The sequence below is a fragment of the Pimephales promelas genome, chromosome 17 (genome assembly GCF_988280905.1).
Source record: "Pimephales promelas chromosome 17, fPimPro1.hap1.1, whole genome shotgun sequence".
Classification (NCBI taxonomy): Eukaryota; Metazoa; Chordata; class Actinopteri; order Cypriniformes; family Leuciscidae; genus Pimephales; species Pimephales promelas.
The window spans coordinates 20287063-20312180 of NC_142785.1; the positions used below are offsets into that span (position 1 = coordinate 20287063).

Below are 25118 nucleotides of genomic sequence, written 5' to 3' on the forward strand. Positions count from 1 at the left end.
ACGGACACCGGTAGACCGGACATTACCTCTTTTTCTACAAGCTATGTCTTTCCTTGATATTGTTTATCCAAACGTTAGTGGAAGGGAGGCAGATTTAAACAATGGCTAGATTTACAGGAAGCAGATAAGCAGCAAATAGGCGATTTAAAGGCGACTGGAATTATCGCAAACATTGAAGCGGTTGAAGGTCCATGACCTTCAGAGTTAGTTCAGCAGATGTGTAAGTGTAAGGTGACCTCACAAAACAAACCTAATGATTTCACTGGAAACACAAGTAAACCACAGCTTCGATCAACTCTGTTGATTTCAATATGAGAAGTTAAAAAGCGTGTATTGAAACTCTGACAACCCACTCCCATTCCAAAAACCTTGTGTGGATTCTGTTATATGGAACATCTGTGTCAATATTATTAGATCCGTCAGCCTTTTTGTGCTTTTAAATTGCTCAAAGCGAACCACTTTGTGTGTGTGTGTGTGTGTGTGTGCTACTGACTTGAAACTTCCAAGGAAATATTTTAGCCCACACTTTCCTGGAACTTGCCTTGAATCATCGAAAGTTTGCAAACAAAAGGCCTTGATTTTAAGGATTAAAGAAAGAAATATATTATGAATTGATCATTATTATCATAATATTAATCATAATATCCATCCAATCTGTTATGAAACAGCCATGAAGTTTTTTTTTGTTTTTGTTTTTGCCAATTTAGTAATACTGTACATGATATGTCTGATCTTCACCTTTTTGACCTCTCTGATGGGTCTCTTTTCACATAGTCATTGATTGGTTCCTCTCGTCTTGCTATACTCTGTTAATTAATTTCAAATGCTTACACACACTGTGTAAATATATATAAACAATATATTGACACTACTACTGTAATATGATCTCACTATTTTTAGCAATACAGTGTCAGACATCTATTTTTTGTCTTTTCTGAAATAAAATTAATAGATATATGGTTTGTTGATTAACTAATAAGCTGGATTAAACGCTAGTCAAATGAATTCATATTAATAGATGAATTTTATTTTTGCTTTTTGTTGTACTTGTACTATGACAATAAAGTAGCTATATAGTTACTGCATTATGAATGAACTTTTTATTTAAATGAAGCAAAGATTAAGCACTTACTACAAAATCAAATAAAAACATGCAGATTTTTTATAAATGCATTTTTTTGAGATTTGAAATGCATTGATTTACTTAAAGTCCTCATGAAAATTTGTCATTCTGTTCTTTCCTATTGTAATGTACTGGATATCCAAGTTAAATGTAGCCTGGGTTTCCCCATAGCCTACTGATTTTATTCAATGTGATTTGGCTCTGACGTTAGCAAGGGTGAAACGGCTTCTTCAACGAAAAAAAATGCACTTGTCAATCAACAAATGGTTGATGTGAGTGACAGGTTATCCCCGTCATGCCAATAAACACGTTAACAGAGAATGATGTTGGGTAACACTTTACAATACGGGTGCACTAATATGCATTAATTCATACTTAAGTAATGCACAGATAATCATGAGTTAATAACTCATGAAGAACTAAACCATTAATTGATGATTACTGGATCAGCAACCAATTAAGAGACTATATGATTAATAGATTAAGTAATATATGAATTGCTATTAATTCAATGTGTTATTGTGTATTGATTCCTTAATAACATATTTTATTAACTAATAGTGTAAATTAATGTGTTAATTACCACAATTAGTCAAAGCTATGCACTTCAACTTCCAGTTGTCTGCTTTAATTAATCATTAGTTAATGATTTGCAAAGGTATCATTATGTTATGACTTTACTTGTTGGGGCACATCATTATTAACTAGTCATTTAGTAATTGTTGTAATTTGCACATGAATTTGCACTAAGTAATTAATCATGTATTAATGCATATTAGTGTACCTGTCATATTATCTGGAAGTTGAAATACAAGGCTTTGTCTCATTCTGGTAATTAACATATTAATTAACACTATTAGTTAAAAAAATAGTTATTATGGAATTAATACACAATTGCATATTTAATTAATAACAATTCATGTATGAACTAATACATTAACCTTATAGACTCTTAATTAGTTCATAATGTGGTAATCATTAATGAATAGCTTAGATAATCATTATAGTCACACATTAATTCAGTATTATCTGTGCATTAGTTAAGCATGAATTAATGCTTATTAGTGCACCCGTATTGTAAAGTGTTACCAGATGTTGTTGCGATAGGGGACTTGTTTTTTTAATTAGAAATTACGTGGGCACACAATTTTTATTTATTTATTTATTCACTTTTTTTTTTTTTTTTTAAAGGTGCTTAAATCATTTATAATAAATATCAATATCCCATTAAAAACAAACTTCCAATTTGAATTTCATGGTGACTTAAAATAGTACCAACATGAATATAATTTTTAAAATATTATTATTTCAAAGTGTAATTTCCTCTGGTCTCGATCCGACTTCATGGTCTGGGAGGCTGGGACAGACTTTTTGTTTTGTTTTTTGTTTTTGTTTTTTGTTTGTTTTGTTTTTACTCCCCATGTTTGTTAGACAATGCATCATTCATCATTAATCAATCATGCCCAGCATGAATAAGTCTCAGTTTGGGTTTGTGTGTAGTGGAATGGGATGGGGAGGGTGGGGTATAGCCTACAGTCTCGTCAGTAAAAGTTTACCCACACGCTGGGAGGAACCATTCCCCTCGCCAGCCGACCCACACAAGATACATTTGAGCTCAATTCTCTCCCTCTCCTCTGCACAACCTTTCCCTCAGATATGCTCAACACGGAGCGGATTCAGCACACTACATCAGGAACTAAACGCGGTCCTCGAAAAGAGCACATCTCAGGTAGGCTACGTGGACGTTCCGTTTCGCTGGAATTGATCAACATATTCGAAAATGGGCTATTGACGAGGCTTTCTTGTAGACCTTGCCGAATTAAACGCGATTTCAGCTGCTGACGTTAGTAACACTGACCCGGGCCGTTCAATAAACGCAGGGAATGAAGCGTCTGAAGGATGAACTTGTGAGATAACGGTCTCATGTCTGTCGTCCTGTAGGCTAATGTCCCTGCATCTATCACATAATAAATTACCACAAACCGGGCTGGGATGATATTGTGGACTGAGATAAATTGCATTGATGTTTATCAGGTAATTTGTTGCTTTCCGCTGTGGGAAAAAAAAAAATTGTCCAGAAGGCAGACAGCTTGCTGCTTGTCTGTAAATTGTGTGCTTAGGGGTCGGGCGCAGTGCGCAAGATGTGTGTTCTAAAGGCTACATTAGAGGTAAAGGGTGAAGTGAGCAGATGGAGAAATGGGCTTCACGTAGCATGCCATTATAACTTTGATGTCAAGTTATGTGCAGACGGATTTTCTGTATCCCATTTCAAGTGTTCAAATCCACAGCTAACATTAACAACAACTCTTTTTTTATGTTTTTAACAAGACGCATGTTACACGCACGCCTGACGCCATCATTTTGGTGTCACTCGCGCAATACAAAATTATAAAGTCAAAGTGTGGGGGCTGAGGGTGTTGTTTAACCCCCTAATTTGCCTACGTCACTTATTAACAGGCCGGGTTTTAAACTTCAATAACCGTATGAGTTTGGTTAAGCCAATATTTAGCGAATTCCTAATATCGTTCTTGGCCCGTTCTCACCAAGAACGACATTATCGTCCACATCAACATACAATATGGTTTTGTTTATTTACGCACGCGCTTCAGTTCTGTCTGCTGATTTAAATGAGCTCTTTAAAGCAGGATTGATTCTTATTGGCTGTGACAGTGTTTAGCTAGAAAAAATCATTGTGAATTCTTATTTATCATCTTTCTGTACTATTATTGTTATTCTTTTAAATTAAGAATGATTTATAAAACTATATCTTTATCGTTATAGTTATGATCCTTCTTGGGTGTGAACAACCCTTTATTATTTGACACTTTATTAGCCTACATAGAATAAAAAAGTTACCAAGTTGACTGGGAACCCCAAAAAAGTCGACCTCTCTGAAAACGATAATAGCTTATTATCGTATTATACTGATGTGAATGGAGATCAGGCAGCTGCTATTGGTTGTGTCAGCAGTTGTTGTTAAACTGTTGAGACAAACAGCCTCCTGTTGTGTTGACACTGGCTGCTGGCTGGTCATAGTGAATAACATCAAAGGGCATGTGTCTCACGTGCAGAGGAAGCGACCTGTGTCAGTTCGCGGGATACGAACAGTGAGGTGCGAGGCCAACAACTCTGCACCGGATGGTAACTCCACTCAGTTGGGAAGCTACTGTTCAAAAGAAGGGCTGCTTTTGGTTGACCTTGACTTAGATGCCAGCAGTGCAGAGGAGTCCGGGTTAGAATGAGCCCTTGAAGGGATGTTTTATGATCAGAGTGGTATTGGTACAATGTACAACAGGTCTTTTGATTGCCAAGGTCCTGTTTAGAGGCTGTTGGAAAGGACCTAATCAAATAGCATTTCGATTTTCATGTGGTTCACAGATTTTTGTTTTCAAAAGCAAGAATGTGGCCCATTTGGTATATAAAGCTTCACATATTGGATGCTGTTTTAAAAGGTGAAGAAACAAAACAAATGGTTGATCACAATAAATTGTCAAGTTGATGCCAAAAGGATCAAATGATCAAAAACAAAGTTCTAATGTGAGGGAAAGCTATATTGGTCTACCAATGGATCAGATAATCAAAAAATAAAAATAAAAAAGCTGTAATATGGGTTGATATATATATATATATATATATATATATATATATATATATATATATATTATAAACATTGCTATTTTTATGTTTTTGAAAGACGTCTCTTGCATCAACCCTGCACTTATTTGATTAAAAAACACAAAAAAACGTAATATTGTGAAATATTATTAAAACAAAAATCCTATTTTCTATTTTAATATATTTTAAAATATAGTTTATTTCTTTCAGCATCATTACTCCAGTCTTTAGTGTCACATTATCCTTCATAAATCATTCTAATATGTTGATGATTTATTATTAAAACAGTTGTGGTGTTTAATATTTTTATAACCAATGAATCCTAAAAGAAAAAAGTATCCCAGTTTCCAAAAGTAATATTAAGCACTGTTTCCAACATCAATAGTAACGGAGTATCAAATCAGCGAGAATCATTTCTGAAGGTTCATGTGACACTGAAGACTCGTGTAATGATGCTGAAAATTCAGCTTTGCATCACAGAAATATTTTTAAGTAGGCTATGTTATATTTGTAATAATATTTCAAAATATTACAGTTTTTTTTCTGTATTTCTGATCAAATAAATGCAGGCTTCTTTTTAAAAACTTTAAAAATAACTATAGGCTTATTAAATCAGTCTTATTTTAAAGGCAGTTACTATAATTAAATGTAGTATTTGGTGAATATCACTTGTATAGTTAGTTATCCATAAAAATCCACATTGGTTGACCTGAAGATGTGCTTTTTTCTTTCAAAGAACTTTATAAGTGACACTGAAATAAGAACATGTACATCCAAAGTATGTAGTCTAATATAGTATAGTATTCCTTAAGTCTAAAGGAAAGGGGGGGCAATGGAAGGACATAAGAGGAAGAGAGCTGAATCACAGAGCATCACTTATCTAGTGGTACGTGGAGAAAAGCCTGGAGTCTGTTTCCTGGAAATGTGCTGATACGCTGATGCACACATGCAGTTGGTCACATTTAAGTGGTGAGGGCTGTTCATTAATGAACAGACTGATGACATAATTCTTTCCTAATTTTAAAACTGCTCAGTTAATCATTCAGATTTCAGTGTAATTTTAGGCACTTTACAGTGTTCATTTGTAAACATGCATAGAGCGTACAAGACCTAATCCATAATAGAGATTAATGAGTAGGGTTGCCTCATTCAAAAAACAGAGAATGTTCTTACGATCTCTTTTTTTTTTAGTAGCACAGGGCAAATCATTGCACAGGTTCCCATGCAGTTGATGAATGTAATCGTTGTAATCGAATGGCCGTCGCTCATTAAAAGAATAGATAACATCAAAGTATAAGTTTGTTGCCTGTATTGGAAAAGAACACTGCATTTGAAAATCTGTGAATGTTTTTTTTCTTTTAAACTTGTATATTTTTCAAGGTTTTGAATTTTTATAATTTTTTTTAACAGTTTATCAAAAACATAAGTTTGATAGATATGCTACTAAACTAATTGTTAGGGTACAATAAAATGTAAAAGACAAGCTTTCCCCCCACAAATTCCTTGTAAATTGCATATTAATGAAAGCTGGTGGATCAACAATTTAACTACTTTAAGATCAGAAGCATTTTGGTTGTGATAAACATTTAACAAGCTAAGTGCAACCATCTGCAGATGAAACTGTGCAATGAAATAGTGGCCTAATGGTAATTAAAAGAGATCCAGGGTAAAGGATTGGTAATAGCTCTTGCATGATGATGTCATACATTAGATTAGAGGCCTTAAACTCATATAGAAAACAGATGGACCACTGAACTTTCCTATGCTCCTGTATGGATTCCTCTGGTCAAATACATTAGCCTGAGATGATTAAGCTCAGGGGAGGAATAGAAACCGATAAGGATCTCTGGTCAGCTTTTTTCCTCTGATTATAAAAGTAACCTTCTTCACTGTTCAATGTTTAAAAGGTATATGAGCACAAGTAAAGCACTATGTAGTACTGGTATTAGGTGGGCTCTTCGGTTTTTAAGTGTCGTTACTTTTCCGTTTATTTGTTAATACTAAATTGTAGGCTTTTATTTGCTCTTGCAACTTCAGTGATAGTCTATAGTCACCAAGTTTTCCTGTCTGTGCTGTCTAACACAGTGATGTTTTTTTGAAACGTCTCTAAGCTTCTTCCCCTTCATTTGAGATCATATTCTTTGGCAGGATAAGAGCGTAATTAGCAGAATGGCTGTGTATGCCAGTCCTTTGATCAGAGTGTTTTTAACTGATAAACCTTGTCACTGTCATCTCTCTGTAAGTCAAGTCTCCGCACTCAAATTATGTAGAGCCACGCGGGTTAGTTCATTAGAAACCCTGTTGTGAATAAGTCGGTGCTTTTTATTTTTATAAGTATACTTTTGTAGACGTCCTTGGTCAAATCATTTAACTTCTACAAGGACTAACATAACTATTTCCCTCCTCATGATTAGGTTGTTGTATATTCTTGAGGATTTTGGATCATCTTTCTCTAGGGCTTTGAGTTTACTGACATAAACAAGAAGATTGGGCGTACAAATCATGAATGTTTAAAATGACATTGAAAAATGTCACCCATTAGAGACAGACACTGGCGTATATTTTAATAGACATATAAATTTTGATTTGTTTCATTCAAGTGCTGACCATTCTTTTCAGTTTAAATTGCCACATTAATAGCACAAGACAGAGCAGCAGTTGACCTTGACAGTCTATTCATGCATTGATACAAAGACCTCATTTTGAGCCAACACATTTTAGGACTGTGAGAAGAGAAACGCCACTTTATGCTTTTAAATGTTTAGTTAGGTTTAAATGATGTGTAAATAAACCCATCTTGCCTAAAAAAACGAATTTCTTAAGTAATTTTTAAAATCTGTTAAAATTTTGGTTATAAAGATGGCATGTAGATCTAGATCTTGCAAAATCTATTGTAACTTTGTCTATTGGTAAATTCTAAATGTATATTTTTAGGATTGTAGGAGAACTGACTCTGCACTGTTCAGCTGTGGTTAGTTCCAGCCTGGAAAAGCATTACTTCCTACTTTGATGATCCTCTGGTCCTCCTGCCAATTGAATTACCAGACTTTGAAAACATTTCTTTAGTGCTGCCAGTGACACCATACTTGTAGGCTATTGTTTGAAACCCCTCTTTTCAAAGAAAGCTCCATGACCACAGCTCAAACAAAGCAAGAGCTGTTTAATGTTGTTGTTTTTTTCTCAAAAGCTGTAGCTTTGGTTGGTCACTAAGAGAATAGAGGCATAAATAATTTGCTGGCAACTATGACCATGATTACATATTTTAAAAAAAGAATCTGAAGGGATAGACATCATCAGCAAGCGATACATTAAATATACGTTAAATAAATCTTTCTTCACTTCCTCCATTATTCTCTTTTGCATTAGCTTTTGTACTGCTCTGATTCACCCAGTTTTTAATGTTTCAGAAATAAGTCTCTGATATCAAAATGCAGTAAATAAACAGCAATATTATAAAATATCATTATAATTTCAAATAACTGTTTTCTCTAATTATAATGTAATTTATTCCTGTGATACAAAAATGTATTTTCAGCATCATTACTCCAGTCTTCAGGGTCACATGATCCTTCAGAAATCATCTTAATATGATGCTTTGGTGCTCAAGAAACATCTCTATTGGTTATCAATGTTGAAAACCGTTATGCCACCTAATATTTTTGTGGAAAATGTGATACATTTGTTCAGGATTCTTTGATGAATAGAACTTCCAAATTAGCCCTCTAATTAAAAAAAAAAATATATATATATATACATAAATGTGTGTGCTATTTATGTATACATATATTATGTTTATATATTCATACACACAAATACTCTAAATAATTATTAGGAACTCTGTACTAATACCGTGTTTGACCCCCTTTCGCCTTCAGAACTGCCTTAATTCTACATGGCACTGATTCAACAAGGTGCTGAAAGCATTCTTTAGAAACCTTGGCCCATATTGATAGGATAACATCTTGCAGTTGATGGAGATTTGTGGGATGCACATCCGGGGCACGAAGCTACCGTTCCACCACATCCCAAAGATGCTCTATTGTGTTGAGATCTGGTGAATTTGGGGGCCATTTTAGTACAGCGAACTCAAGAACAAGAAGTGTCATGTTTAAGAAACCAATTTGAAATGATTCGAGCTTTGTGACATGGTGCATTATCCTGCTGGAAGTAGCCATCAGAGGATGGGTACATGGTGGCCATAAAGGGATGGACATGGTCAGAAACAATGCTCAGGTAGGCCATGGCATTTAAACAATGCCCAATTGTCACTAAGGAGCATAAAGTGTGCCAAGAAAACATCCCCCACACCATTACACCACCACCACCAGCCTACACAGTGATAACAAGGCATGATGGATCCATGTTCTCATTCTCTTTATGCCAAATTCTGACTCTACCATCTGAATGTCTCAACAGAAATCGAGACTCATCAGACCAGGCAACATTTTTGCAGTCTTCAACTGTCCAATTTTGGTGAGCCCTTGCAAATTGTAGCCTCTTTTTCCTTTTTGTAGTGGAGATGAGTGGTACCCGGTGGGGTCTTCTGCTGTTGTAGCCCATCCGCCTCAAGGTTGTGCGTGTTGTGGCTTCACAAATGCTTTGCTGCATACCTCGGATGTAACGAGTGGTTATTTCAGTCAAAGTTGCTCTTCTATCTATTAAATCAGTCGGCCCATTCTCCTCTGTCCTCTAGCATCAACAAGGCATTTTCACCCACAGGACTTCCGCATACTGGATGTTTTTCTCTTCTCACACCATTCTTTGTAAACCCTAGAAATGTTTGTGCGTGAAAATCCCATTAACTGAGGAGATTGTGAAATACTCAGAACGGCCCGTCTGACACCAACCATGCCACGCTCAAAATTGCTTAAATCACCTTTCTTTCCCATTCTGACAAATGCATTGAAGCAACTGCCATGTGATTGGTTGATTAGATAATTGCATTTATGAGAAATTGAACAAGTGTTCCTAATAATCCTTTGGGTGAGTGTATATTGTATGTATATAAATATCTAATTTACATATAAATATAATTATATATACACATTTATAGTAAACACAAACTTTTATGTTAGATGTGATTAATCACAATTAGAGAACTATTTGAAATAGATGTGAAATAACTGTGTCTTTAATGCAAGTATTATTTACTTTCTAAAAGTATAATCTTATTGATTCAAAAAAATTGAATGGAAGTGTATGTCTACCATTATATTGAATATATAAAGCATCTATTAAATTACTAAATGCAAATGTTACAGACCAGCACATGCTTATTTAAGCCATCTGCCCCCGTCTCTTGAAATGTGCACACATCCTCAGGAAGAAGAGGTCAACAGTGATGATGTCACAGTGTTTACGATGAAGCGCCTGTTGTCCGAGTGTGAACACGTGCCTGTTAAGGGACAGTGTAGGAGTTTTTTTTCTGGATGGACTGAACAATGAAGGGGCGAGGCACTGATGGGACTTTTTATAGGACAGGGTGGACTTTGTATTGTTTGTTATAAAACCAAAATATTATTTTGGTTAACCATAGATACTCAGAATCCCTTTTTACATTTGGCTCAGTGAATGAGATGATGCTGTGTCATGGTACAGTGGCTGTGCTCTCAGGCTTAAAACTGCGTTGGCCATTACGTTCATGTTTATGGCACTTATTAGGCAATCTGTGAGGAGACATTAGTCTGATGAGGTCGTTCATCATGAGCTTCATCACAGTTGTTCTGTCACTCCAGACACTGGAAGTTGTCCTTATTTACTCTCTAATACACGTTCCCGGTCTTAATGTGCACGATTCGATTCATTGATTTATGTTATTTCAAAGAATACAAAATATTGTCTTTGATCCACCTCTGACTTCCTTTTCATTTGGATGTAAGTCCATCTTTTTTTTTTACTCAATTCCCAGTCAATGCAGCTTGCTGTACTTCTTAATCACACTTTTGCATAAAAACTTTTATAAAAAAGTAAATTGTCCGATTCTGAGTGAAAATGTACTTTTTAATTGTTTTTCTCTCTTTTCTTTTTTTCTTTTACAATCACATACCACAAATCTAACTAAGACTAAGAATAAAGAGTTGACACCAAACTGTCATGGCGGCAGCTCTGGGTTTTGCAGGACTGCTGGTGAGGGGGGGGTGTGTGAGGCAGGCCAGACCTAAAAATGTGTGATTCATTTATGAGGGAAGGCAGTGCTGGCTCCACAGGCAAACCTTGCAGTCTATAGAGGAAAAGAGTTCAGTTTTCTCTAAGGTAAAAGGCCCACCACCGACCTTTATGGGTTTTATCTTTAGCATTTAGCTGCAAATACGGGATTTTACACGAAGTGAGTGACACGAAGAGGTGGTCTTCAGCATTTAGAAAAAGAAATTTAAAGTTCTCAATATCTCCGTGGAATGAAATGATTCACTGCTATTGTGGCGTTCTGGCTCAGAGCAGCCTCATGACATCACTGGTCTGTCTGTGCTTTTGTTCATTTTTAGCTTGACATGTGTTAGCCATAAAAGCAGGCCATTAATAAAAAAAGCAATGTAGTCTAGTTCACGTATCTGCAATTTTATGAATTTACTCATGCTCTAAGAGGCAATTTGTCATTGAGAAAATGTCAGCTGTGCTCTGAAGCAGGCAGACATTTCTAGCTATTTAGAGTCTCCTTGGACCTGGCTTGAATTGTTTCCACTTTTTGCCCAAGTCTTAGGTTTTTGAATTTATTGTGTTGCAATGGGATGAAGACATTGATATTTTGGGTCTTGTCTTCCCTATTTTGACGTAAAGCCGAGTGAAACTGCTTCTTTCTTCTTGAACGAGATTTTTTTTTAGTGCATGACATGATTTTGTCCATCTGGAATTGACTGGATTGTTGTCGTTTGCTAATTGCTGTGATGTCATGTGAGTGACAGGTTGCTGGAGGGGAGGGATGCCCTCCTCTCAATCCGGCGCATGCGTCATCAGAGAAGGGGAAGGGAAAGTTAACGTTTTTAATTAAAGATTAATGTGCATGAATGAAAAAATAATGATGTGCACGGATAAATTATTTATAAATATTTAAATATAAGAATTTGGATTTTATGGGGACTTTAAAGACAGCAGCTCACCAGCTGATATAAACCACCGAAGTTTGTGTAAAACCCATGATCGTGTTATCCAGCATTATTTAAGAATTACCCAAAAAGTCAAAGAGCATCTTTTGGTTCAATTGAATAACATCTGAACGACTGTTCAAAGGATTTCAGATGATCAGTGCCAAAAATTGTATTATTTGATTAGTGAGCTCAGCTGTACAGTGTGTCTGTGTGTGTTTGCAGGTGGACTATATGTTTCTGAAAGACTAGTGTTAACGAAGTCATTGAAAAAATTCACATTAAGAATTTTCCAAATGGCAGCAAAGATGGAAACTCTTCCTTTGTGTATGTTTATTTTATTTTTTATTATTGCCTCTTTTGACCTCTGTGTGTGCTAGATGATGCTGTGAGAGGCAGTTCTCTCTGAGGGCCTTTAATGGTGAATGTGGATCAGTCTGGAGTATCTAGGTTGGAAAGTGTGAAAATGTCATATTTTGAGAGTGTCATACCTCTGCTAACTGCTTCCTTCATCTTCTGACAAACATCATTTAGATCAAAACAGACATTTTTCTTTTGGAAAAATGTGGTATGAAAACATGCCCATCTGTTTCAGTGCTATCAGTGAAGTCTCAATCTCAGTCCATGTCTTCTAACTTGTAAAATTGTAACATGGTAGAAATTAATAATTCATAATAGCAAGGATGTGGGTGTTTTATTGATTGTGCTGATAATTGTCATTGACATTTTATAATGAGGCCTAATCATGTATTTTTCCATAAAATATTCTGCTTTAGCTTGTTTAAGGGAGATTACAGAATCAGTCAGCATGCAAAGCTGTGAGAACATTCAGGTATTGGAAGTCTAAGCTACCATTTGGACTTCACCCACAGCAGATCAGTGAAATAACTGTAATACTTACAATGCTGGGAGATTTCAGGCACTTTCTTTTCTCTTACTCTCTCGGGTTGTATGTTTAGGACAGGTTAGGTTACCTCTTTTCCTTAGCCTTGCTCAGACTTTTCAAGGCAGGTTTTGATTTGGTTGCATGTTGTCTACACTAGTAGGCCTACTACTGTTTAATCTGTTGCATGTTCACATCTAAATCTGATCTCATGAGATAAGGTTTCATCACAATCTGAATTATCATCATTGTAATATGGGATTTAAATAATGTAGTTGATATTTTTTTTATCTTAATCTTAACACTCATGCAAACCTTTTTGCATATATATATCATAATCAATATAGACATTATTTAATAGTTTTATTAAACCGTTTTCCTCATGGGAATTTCTTTCCATTGTAAGTGATTTTAGGTTTTTCTTTCCTTGTATATTCAAAGATCCACACAGATTCAAATATCCAAACAAACTGCTTTGGAGCTACTTGAAATTTTGCTCAGGCTTATATTTTCAGTCAATGAGATCGCTAATTGTCACCTTATTAAAAATTATAAATTGGCACAAAGGTCCTCATATAAATTGTTTATAACAACTATTGCTAAAGTTGGTATTGTGGCTCAAGATTTTTTTTCCACACCTAGGTAAGATAAAGTTTCTAAGAAAGGATAGTCAATCATTCTGGAGAGATTTTCCTTCTGGATAAAGAACAGAGGAAAGAAGAGAAGTGGGTGCAGATGGGAGAAGAAAAGACTGGGTCAGTGGATAGACAGACCGACAGCAATACGAACCGTTTCTCTCGTAGCAAGATAGGACCTTTTTGTTTTGGCTATGAGCAGCAATCCTCTTATGAAAAAGACTGTGAGAGATAATCATTTTAACTTCATCTGTGTCTCTCTCTCGCTCTCTCTCTTTCTCTCTCCCTCCCCTCTGTCCCGTTTTCTTTCACAGCGATGGCCTCTCCTGTGCAGCTGTTCATGAGCTTGCCTCATCTGGACTAGGAGTGGAATTCATCTGACACTCGCACGGACACACACACACACACACCACTAAAAGCATAAACACACCGCGTAGCCATGTACAGCGTGGAAGACCTTCTCATCTCTCATGGATACAAAGTCCCACAAAGGACCAGCAACAATGTTCCCGTCTCACAGTCGTCTTCCCCCCACCCTGCAACCTATGAGAAATGTCTGCCGTCACGAAGCGACAGCCGGTGTGAAATCACTGAGAAGCGGAAAGGACACCGCGGTGTGAACGGCTACGAGGGGGACCATGTTTACAGCGGTGGAGTTATCAGACAAGCTCCTGCCAGGGGATTCCCCGGTGACACTGAAAACAGGGTCAGGAAGCAGAGGACACAAGACGTGGACAACGGAAACCTAGGAGATGGACGTTTGCCAGAAGACAGCATGACCACGGACAGTGGGTGAGTTGTGCTCACGAGTTGTTGACCTCTTCATCTTCTGTCCAATATCCTGTATTGCTGCTGTCTTTCTTTCTTTTTCATTCGCTCCTTTGATCTGAGGTTTAAGCTGTCTTGCATGATGAAGAGTGTTACGTAAAGGTAGGAGCTGTCAAGGGCTTCCCTTTTGCACCAGGACAGATACCAATTTTCCCTTTTTTCTTTTTTTTTTTTTTTTAAATTCCTCCCCTGTTGCCTTTCTCCTACCATTTCTTATTTTTTGTTTGCACTTTCTTTCATCCTCACGTCATCCTCTTTGTACTTCTTACATTTTGATGTACTTCTTTTCCTCAGTCTCACTCATTCCCCTGCGCTCTCCTACCTTACTCCCCCTGTAGCAGAATTCATTAATATGTTTAGTGCAGTGCGGTTTTTATTTCCTCTTATTTCACATGGGACTGTAGTGGAATAAACAGCAATGTTGTCTGAAAGCCCGCAGCACCCCCTACTGAGCATGCTCAGTTCTGCAAGCAGAGCCAGCAGTAATCCACATGTCCCATGGCCATGAGCCCTTTGTCAGATCAATATTCCATTCCTTATAACAATCTCTTATATAACAGCATTATTAATAAAACATGGTGAAAAACTGCATTGTCGCAGCAGAGCTGCTTCAAAGATGAATTTTCTTTAGAAAAAAATTACATGCGAATGCTTAATTTTCCTTACGAATTTTGTAAAAATGTATTTGTCCCCCTACATTCATCAGTGAGTCAGTCATAATGACCTTGTGTCATAGATTTTTAATGTCATAAATGTCATAGATAGTTCAGGGCAGCAAGCAGCTCCACTGCTGTGACTGTTACTAAGCTAGATTATCCTTCCGTGAGTGCAGGTCAGAATTGTTTAACATGCAGATCATATGCTCTCTGCTGCCAAGATATTGGATGAGAGTACAGACCTTCAGTGCTGACTCAACATTTTGCACCACACAAATTAGTCATGTTCCTGCTTAAGATAAAATGCTAATTTATTTGGTGTGTTTGCGCCTTTAAAACCTCCCCATTTATTGGGCCCTTTGAGTTCTTCTGCTTTGTTGACATCATTGTCAGCATTCACCTTCTTTTAATGTTAATGTGATGTTGCCTATGTGCTGGCATAGTGGGATTTGAACACAAATGAACATAAACATTTTTGAAAATCATATTTGAAATCAACAGTCATCATTGCTCCGCCCCCAAAATGCACAAACACACAATGCAAGAGTCGGTGTCTCTCTATCATAGCTGAAGCAATGCAAAATAATGCTTTGCGAAAAGCAAAGGTGAGGAAAAAATGAGAAGGAAGAATAAAAAATAACATACAGTACACTAGAGTATAAGAGTTTGTTGTTAGTCGTCATGACACTCAAAACTGTCCTGTTACGAGCTAACATCACGAAAACAGCATATCTTGGTTCTATGAAACATAGCAAAACCAATGTTACTCTTGTATGGAGTAGAAACAACGCTGCCTATGCATCTACACCAAGGCGTTCCCGCTTAGGTCTCTCCAGCATTGGAATGGTTTTCTAATATTTACACGGGTCCTAAAGCTCTGATCATATCCCTTCTTCTTCCAGTGAAATTGCATTGACCTTTTCAGCCATGTCTTTTTCTACAGTCTTTCTTCAAATCTTCCTCTTGTTCACTCTTTCTCCTCCCCATCATGAGTGCATACGCCCCCTACGGCTGATTAACTACATGTGTGTATTTTCAATAGCTTTTCTCAGAATTCGTATTCATATTCAGTATTCATGATTTTATACTGTATATAACTAGAAACAATTTCATTGTCAGTTTATTATTTGTATAAATCATTTTTGTGTCTGGATCACTAACAAAGTTGAAAACCATTGACATAATGAATCAATATGTTGTTTGTTTTTTAATATTTCTTAATATAAACAAGACATTTATCATTTAAAAAAGTATATTAAATCTCTTCATCTCACATCCTCACGTCCTATAAATACTGCCTGTCAAAGTATGGCTTATCAAATATAACAGCTGACCTCTATTTATTTAATTCCATCTGTGTGTTTTTAATGCAGGTTTTTTGAGACCCACAGAGGAATACATGCTCAGCCTAGATCTGAGCAGGATGTTTCCTACTGGCGGAGAAGAGGTCAGGACTTTAGTGTGCTTCTGGATTATGCAGATTTCAGGGACCCACGAGGAAGTGGAGGAGGGGTTCCCAACAAACCAGAGGGCATGCAGCGGAGGCCAGAATCCGCCTTGAGCACAGAGGAACATAACCGGGAAAGACAACGGCGGGCAGAGAGCGCACGTGCCAGAGAGAGAGAGATGGCCCTCCACCAGTGGAGAATTGCTGCTGAAAGAAAGTACCAAAGTTTGGGAACAGAGGAGTGGCGTCCAATGACCAGCATGAGCCGTCATCCATCTGAAAACGAGGTGGCACAGGAGCAACGTAGGCCACGAACTGCTGAAGGAGCCGTTCCACCCAGAACCAAAAACAAGTCCCAGTCACTGCCCAGAATGGCTCTACAATCTGAAGGTCACCAGTACTTCAGCATACCAACTGCTGGACAAGATTCATATGGGAGCTATAAGTTAAACGGCCACCACACACGAGACCCTAATGGGCGCCATCTTAATGATAAAGAGTGCAGGGTGCGGTGGACTGACCGATCAGGAGCACAGTCCGCACCTCTATCAAAACCCAGATTCAGCCGTCCTCTCAGACCTCCATCTTACGAAGTCCACCAGCAGATGCGGGGGAGCGCAGAGATGCTCACAGGGGAGCTTGTTCCTCGTGCCAGAGACAGAACTCCACTGCCCTTCTCAAGGCAAGAGTACTTTGTACAAGAACTTGGCGGTTCTAGTGTAGAGCCCCCTGGTTATATCCCTCCTCCATCATACAGGAGGCAGTCTGTAGTTAAAGGGGGTCACAGAACTTATCCTATTTCAATGGCTAACCACCAGTATAGAGGTGACCCATATTTGCAGGGCTCTGCTATGACAGAAGTGCAGGAATGGTTTATCAGGCAAACTGGGATGGCTTGGCCAGACCATTACAGAGACGGAAGAAGAAGTATGCCCTGCAGGAGACAGGCGTATCCAGGCTACAGTGAAGAACGGATGGGTAGCATTCAGTACATTCCCTTTGATGACCCCCGTGTCAGACACATTTCAGGAGCAGGAATAGATGGGAACTCTTTAACGGATGCAGACAAAATCAGAAACATCAGAAATGAGATTCCGGTCAACCTCATATCTGAGAAGTCTAATGACAGTGCCTTTTCTCTCACAGAGAAACCCTTTGACCGCACTGAACCAAGTAAAAGCAATATTAGTGTCTCTGTTAATGAGGACGGTATGCACAAGGAAGCTTTGAAGGAGACAGAAAATTCAAACACAATACCTGACAAAAACTGCAACAGGCATCCAGCTGCCCATGGCAATATAGTTGCTATTCAGATGACAATGCAACAAAACTCAGACCATGGTTTGATCGAGACAGTGACCCAAGTAAAGAAATTTGAGGCAAAAACTGTGGCTGAGAACAAGAAAAACTCAAAGAAGAAGCTGAAAGAGACAATGTTTTGCCTGGTTTCTGTCCCTATTAGTATGCAAGCAAACAAAAGTGTCTCTGACCCAAATAACAACCAAAAAGTGACTAATTCAATAGAAAACACAGTGGTGCAGCATGACAACCAAAACCTTATAAAAACATCAAGCAAAGACACACACATACAGTCCAGAAGCTCCCTGTCAATTAAAAGTTCTCCTTTAAGGAAAGAGATTGTAGATACTGGGTCACTTGTTCCAAGTCAAGACAATGAATTGTTCTATGCAGGATCCTGGCCTGGAGATCAGTACAGAAACCAGGAAACTCAGACGGGCTCTCCGGAAATTTCCAGAAATACCCATCCTCCTGCAAATGACCATCCCTCTAGTTACGCAATCACCGATAATGATGATGGAACCGACTGTAGTGCCAACTACGGATATCCCATGATAGGTCAAAAGGATCTCAATCCTTCCAGCAACAGTGCATTCTCCAGAACTGGGACTGGAAGTAGTTCAAGTATAAGGAGCCCGACCCTACCCCAGTCAGCATCAATTCCACCATCTCCAGACCGTCAACCTTTGCTGAGAAAGACCAAGCAAACAGCAGATGGTCAAGAAGTTTTTGGACAGTTCTTGCTGAAGCCTGTGAACAGACGAAAATGGGATGCTATTGGGGAGCTTGAGTCTTTTAATAAGGAAATACAGGATCATACTGGGAAGTATCCAAACGTTGACCAGAATATCGAGGAGCTGGATGATGCATTGAACAGTATTTTGGAGCTGAGTGACACAAGCAGAGAGGTCAACAATACAAAACAAGAAACCACCCCAGTTCACACGAAGAAAGAAACTGTTCAGCAGTCACATATAGTGCAGGTCACAGAGACACAACTCAAAAGCAATAACTTAAATGTAATGTCCAATTCAGGGAACAGAGGCCATCCAGAATACAAAGGAGCAAAGGGTTATTCGTCCAAGCCAAAGGTGGACAGTCATACGCAAGAGATACCCATCTCCAAAACTGAGAATTATGTAAACTTTGAGATTCTGCACAGTGAGGTCCCAGATCCAGAGATGCATCGGCAAGATATCCCAGTGCCAAAAGAGTGCATGCTTAAGGATGTTGGTTTAACAGTATACACTGCAGTTCCAGACACCGTGACCTCTGGATCCCCCACATGCCTGAGTCCTGAGTCACCCATGTTAACCAGCCCTTCAGATAACTCAGAGATGTTTGAGACCTTGCAGATTACATCATCAGACAGTAGCGGAGATCTGAGCCGGCACAGCCCTGAGTTTGCCGATGGTACTCAAAGCTTGAACAATAATAATGCCTTCAACTCCAAAGCCCTCAAAAAGGAAGCTGGGAGAGAAAGAGATAATCCCACAGAGATTACTAGATCAGGACGGTCCTCACGCATTAATGTGATCAAGAGTCTTCATTGTAGGTTTAAGCCAAATTTTGAGGATGATGAAGATGATGAAAATGTTTATTCCGATTATATGAGCTGGAGTAATGAAAAGACCTTGGCAGATGAACATCTTGAGACTCTTTTGAGTCAAGAGAAGGCCAACAGTATGCAGACCGAAGACCTTAGTAATCTGTACGAAGTCCAGTGCGCCAAAGGCATTCCGGAAAATGAATCCATTGAACAAAGGGCTGCCAGGATTCTCGGCATTGCTGTGCCAGTTGAAGCTTTGGTTGTTGATCAGGTTGATGGCAAACCAGTAGAAAGTAATTTGATGACCACAGATGCTCCAGAGTTGGCAACACAAATCAAAGAGATGCGCTTGAATGAAGAGACGCAGAATGCCAGTAGAGAGTTTGAGGAGGTACTAGATAGGTCTATGGAAAGTCATGGAGACGTGTCAGAGGTAGGACTAGGAGAGGAGTCTGGAGATTTACCTAGTGCTGAGAAGCACTGCCAGAGAGTCGCTTCAGTGTTGGAGCTGCCAGAGTTTCCTCCGAGTAACTTATGCTTGTCGCTTCCACTGGCCGAGGATGAGGAATTGACTCTTAGTGTAGGTAAGGGAAACAAGGAGCCAGTTATTGCTGAGATAACAGAAGCGCCACAGGACCAGTTGCAGGTTTATTGCTCATCTCCTCTGCCCCCCTCATTCACAAATGATCAAGCATCCCTGGAGTACGATGTCTATGCAAAAGAAGAAAGCTCTCAGTCATTAGTGAGAACTATCACCAGGATCACCTTGGCCAAAGAGACAGACTTGGAAGAAGAGGGAGAACTAAATGAATCAACAAAAGTGGATGAAACACTAGTGGAAGAGAACCAATGTGGTGAGAATGCAGTCGGAGAAAACAAAGACGTGACGAGTTATATGCAAGAAGAGGATGAGGAAAGGGTTCAGGAGGAAGTGTTAGCTGAAGAGCTGATACAAGCCAGATCAACGCAGCAACCAAAGACTATGGCACGGCCAATCCCACTACCCCGTAGTGGCATGGTAGCAAAGCGAGAGATCACGCTGCCACAAGGATTCAACATGGATAATACAATGTCTGCAACAGAGGAAGATGACAAGCTGTTTATTTCAGGTCAGTACACTACATTGAGCATTCATAACGTTAAAAACATTTGGTAACACTTTATTTCGATAGTCCACTATAGACATTCTACTAACTATAAGTAACTTTGCAACTATGTCAACTAACTGTCATTAGGGTACTAGTAGACTGTCAGCTTAATATCTGCTAACACTTTATTTTTTTACTTTACTGACTATAAGTAACTTGTCGACTACAAGTAAACTTATTCTCCTAACCCAAAGCCTAACACCTAACCATAACAGTCTACTGACAGTCTACTATAATATACTAATACTCTAATGACAGTTAGTTGACATGTAGATGAAAAGTTACTTATAATCAGTAGAACGTCTAAAGTGACTATCGAAATAAAGCGTAACCAAACAGGGTTACTTAAATGCCATATAAAATATTTAAATCATATATGGAAACAAGATTATTTTCTCCCTAATAGTTCATAATAAAGATATTGATAGCAGTTGGCAAACAGTCAGCTTAGCTTATGTTTAATGTGTAATGGTTAAACACTTTATAGCAGTCTGCTTCCAATGTTGCAGTTTTGCTTTATGTATTGTGTGATGTCTATAATGTGAAGTCCATTACCAGGAAAAAGGTCACCTTAAGCAATATATTTTAATTGGTGTAGTATACGACAAAAAACTGCACATACAATCATCTTCCTGTGGAAGTAAATAATTTTTTCCCCTTGTATATTCTGTTGCATTATGAGTTGCCACGGTGCAATAACTGGTCTTAATACTTTAGCGCAATGAGTTTTTTCACCACAAGAGGGAAGCGTGGTATGATTTATACTCATTGCCATAACAAATCAGGCGAAAATAGATTATGGACCAAAACAACCAACAATCAATCAATATTATATTATATTATATTATATTATTATTAGTATTATTATAAAAATGATTTTTTTTTTTAGTTTCAGTTTACTCTAAACTGATATTGCTCTCCTTTTCTAGTAGACATATAATGTCATGCTATGGTTTTGAGTCAAAGTGTTTAATATAATTTGTATTTGTTTTCAGATGGATACGACCCCAGTCATGTGGAGAGAGTCTGAACTTGGATACGGTCAGAACCAACCCTATGACTTTTACTGGAATACAGGCTGTAAACAAACACTCGTCTGAAACTGAGAATGATGTTGGCTAGAACCGCTCATAGAAAACGAAAAATAGAGAAGTTTATAAGCAGACATGAACTTCATGCCACCTATTAAGACTATTCATCCTGGGAATTTCTATGACCTGATGGCTAAAATAGCTAATATGTCTATCAATGAGAAATGAATGTATAATGTATATCAAGTAAAGCTCAGATATTACACAAATAGCTACACATCAGTCTGTATAGACTTAATAATTTTCTAAAGTTTCTCTGCACCAGCAAAGGCTGGAGTTCTGTTGGGCTTTCACAGAACACAGGGTCATTGTGCCAACAGCAACAAGAAAGACACAAAAGCTTGCACTTCTCATTTTCTGCAGTATTACCAAATGAGAGAAAGGAGAGAGGCCTTGATGTAACAAAGCAATGAAATGGACTGGCGAGGTAGCAGCTGAATCAGTGACATTACACTGTGCTTTTAATCACAGAAAAATATTTTTGTAAGAAATGTTAAAAGAAACCATGTATGTCACTGTGGTAAAACTGCAAAACAAAATACTAATTATGGAATAGGATGCTTTTACCCAAAAGAGGCAGCTAAGAAGAAAGGTGAAGAAGAGACAAAGATTTAAAGATATTTTGTGTAAAATCTTGGTCTTCTGCAACTTTAATCTTAACTGCGGTGATTTTAGTTTCCGTAGTAATTGTTTTAAAATTACTCCCCGCACTTAAGTGTTTTCACATCTCATATGCAGTTTCAGCTTTTCAGAGTAGCAAGCTGACAATGTATCATCTCACCACAAAATGCAATAAAAAAAAAAGAAGAAAAATATATTTATTTTTATCAAGCTATCAACAATCTGTACAGATGAAAATATATTTGAAAAAGTGGATTTTATTTTACCTTGTGAGTTTGTTTGCTTGATTACAATCATTATGGATAAATCATATCTGAATGTCTATTATCATGTATTACTCTGGCAATGAATGATTCTTTTGTTTTTTGTGTGGCGTGCTGTTTGTTGCACAAATGTCAGAAATTGTTATGTTTCTTTATGCACAAATGAAGTACATCTTAGTTCTAAAAACTTACTTGCATATTGTGAGTATACCTACCAGATGTAGTGCTTGTTAACTAGTTTACCCTTGTAATTGCTTGGTTATTTTCTGTTATTACTCTGTACTTGCATAGTTGAGATGGACAACAGTTGCCCACTGATATTTCCATCAGATGTTTTTTTTTTTTATAATGCAGTCCAAAGTGCACTAAAATGAATCTAAGTAAAAACAAATTAGCCTATCCAAAAAAAAAAAAAAAAAAAAAAAACGTAAATAGTGGTCTATGCCAAAAACTTCAGTAAAGTCATTGCCTCCATTTACTCTGAATATAGTTATTGTTGTGGGTAAAGTGTGCAAATACCATAATGTTATAGTAATATTACTATTGATATTTGCCATAAGCATAATTACAATAAACCATGAATTCATGAAAAAAAAGATGTTCTGTAGTCAGTGGATAGGGAAAAAATAAGACTTAGCATTAATCACATTTACTTTTTTTAAGTTGTCATCACATTTTTGTTGTAAGTAGTCCTTGCTTGTTTATACCATTTTGTACAATTTTGTTTTTCAAAACAGATGATTATATTGTTGCATATAACGTATATTGCATTTAATATCTTTTTCTATTTTCATACAGAAACTGTACATGATTATTTTGTATTGAGTTGGAACTGATTTGCCTTCTCATGAGATAGAAGATGTAAACTGGGGTCAGGAATAATGTTTTGCATACAATTGCATTTGGTACTACATTAAAATATATTCATGATATTACATTGTGCACATTTTTATCCTGCTAAAAAGCTTTGAACAATATTTAAATGCAAAACAAGCTATTTTTTGAATATTTTACAGAAAGTTTACTGTGCACCTCAGTACTTGTGTCTTTGAAGTATTGGGTGAATGTGAATGAAATTTGAGAGGAAACTCCTTTGTACATTATAGTAGATTGCTCATTAATAAACTCCTTGCATGGACTGTTGTTTTATTTTCATCTATCAATCATTTTATGTGTAACATGGAAAGGAGAAACAATTTGCTTGTTTCCTCTTTAACAGGTTTATAAAACAAAACCCAATTCACATGTTTGGACTATAACAGTGCTTGCATTCTTCTGAAGAAAAAAGAAGATGATTCTCTTTTAATTTAATTAATGGAAACCTTCCTAGAAACAAACATACATAATAATCAAACACATTTGTTGAACAAATGAATGCCAAGTAATAAAGAAAACCTTTTTTTCCTCATTATTTAAATGTCCTTATTTTGAGTCATTATTTTGATCTTATTGTGTTTCTCTCACTCAGAAGTCTGAAATGTATCAAACAATCATTGTTGTCACTTAAAATTCATGTTTACTTTGAAATTGAAACCGTTCAACTTTTTATGCTTAATGTTTTGTGCACTTAAAGGATAGTCCACCCAAAAATAAAAATTCTGTCACCAATAGAGTGCTGCAGTCGTGATGTCAAAACCCATAAGAGTATTTCCATAAGACTCATAAGGATGTATGGAGCCTCATTATGTTACTGTGTTAGTGTGCGGCTATTTTGAGCCTTATTAGTGGTATAAACTAGCGATTTCTTTTACTTAGTCAATGCCCCCAGTACTAGCATTATACGCTAAACAGTTTTTAGAAATAAAACTCTTTACATTCGATTATCATGAAAACAAATCTCAGAGAACAGTTGACTATGTACCGATGTTTTATTAGACCAAAGGTTCATTGTTCGCCGGAGTTCTCCTTTAATGCAGATAGTCTGAGTATCACTATGGTACCCTGAGTGGCTCATTGTAAATATTTCAGCTTTCTTTCTGTCAGCCTGTCTGCCTCCTTCTCATGCCTCTGTGTTATTTCAAAAGGTCAGGGACATAAATCACCAGCCATTTTCAATTACAGTCACAGGCTAAATTGTCAGTTGATGAGTGTTTGTGTGTGTGTGTGTTTGTCTCAAGTTACAGAAAGAAAAGGTTAGGCTAAAGTATTACCCTTCCATGGACTGTGCCAGAGCAAGTGGCCTTTTCCACAACTGACCCTTAGTTGAGCATTCAGCCGGCAGCAAACGAACATGAGCTCATTCCAATTTGACCAACATAGAAAAAAGCCACTTATTGTCTGTCTGTCTGATGCATTTGATTTCACCACCTAACTAACCTTTTAGAGCAATCTCAGTGCACTCACTTTCCACTGGCAATTGAAGAACTACTTACTGTCAGTACTTCAATCCAGATTGAGATCATGCAACGGAATCCTTCCTATCTTACCCGGCTTGTCCAGTGTGATTCAGTCAAGTACATTGCCAAAATGCATTTTATGTTGGATTGCCATGTGGTTTCTTGTCCCAAGCTCTGGATAAGGTTTAAAGTGATTGCACTTGTGACAAGGATTGATGGCAGACATTCCAGTTAGTCTTCACAAAGTAAAAAGATCTAAAAGAGTGCTGTTGACTGGTAATTCTTTCCATCAGAATCATGTTTGGAACCAGGCCCGGCTCCACAGGAGGGTTTGGCCCACCTAATTATGAGCTTGGCCTGCCCAAGTCAACTAGAGCCCACCATATATCCCACAGAGAAACTCTTATGACCTATCGCATAGTTGGAGTCTGTGTGGAATATGGAGGAAAATAATAATTAATGTTATTAATTGTTATTTAATATTAACTGTTTTATTTATTGAACTGTCGAATAAAATGGGGGAATAATGAAATAGATTGACTATG

The 25118-nt window shown here is 37.4% G+C and overlaps 1 protein-coding gene across 2 annotated transcripts; it reads left to right on the top strand.

Moving 5' to 3' along the window:
- Positions 1–2683: 2683 nt before the first annotated feature.
- On the top strand, positions 2684–23645 carry jcada (junctional cadherin 5 associated a). 2 transcript variants are annotated; one of them, XM_039661381.2, is made up of 4 exons: positions 2684–2852; positions 13650–14127; positions 16193–20223; positions 21258–23645. In XM_039661381.2, the coding sequence occupies exons 2-4, from the start codon at positions 13775–13777 to the stop codon at positions 21290–21292; spliced, it is 4419 nt and encodes a 1472-aa protein (XP_039517315.2). In that variant the 5' UTR covers positions 2684–2852; positions 13650–13774; the 3' UTR covers positions 21293–23645. The 2 variants fall into 2 exon arrangements, with proteins under 2 accessions (XP_039517315.2, XP_088978224.1); XM_089122098.1 differs by lacking the exon at positions 2684–2852 and adding an exon at positions 10930–10990.
- The last annotated feature ends 1473 nt before the right edge of the window (positions 23646–25118 follow it).

Coding starts and splice junctions, on each gene's coding strand:
- jcada (XM_039661381.2), top strand. CDS start 13,775: ATGTACAGCGTGGAAGACCTTCTCATCTCTCATGGATACAAAGTCCCA. Junction 14,128..16,192: donor AGCATGACCACGGACAGTGG/GTGAGTTGTGCT, acceptor TTTTTAATGCAG/GTTTTTTGAGACCCACAGAG. Junction 20,224..21,257: donor TGACAAGCTGTTTATTTCAG/GTCAGTACACTA, acceptor ATTTGTTTTCAG/ATGGATACGACCCCAGTCAT.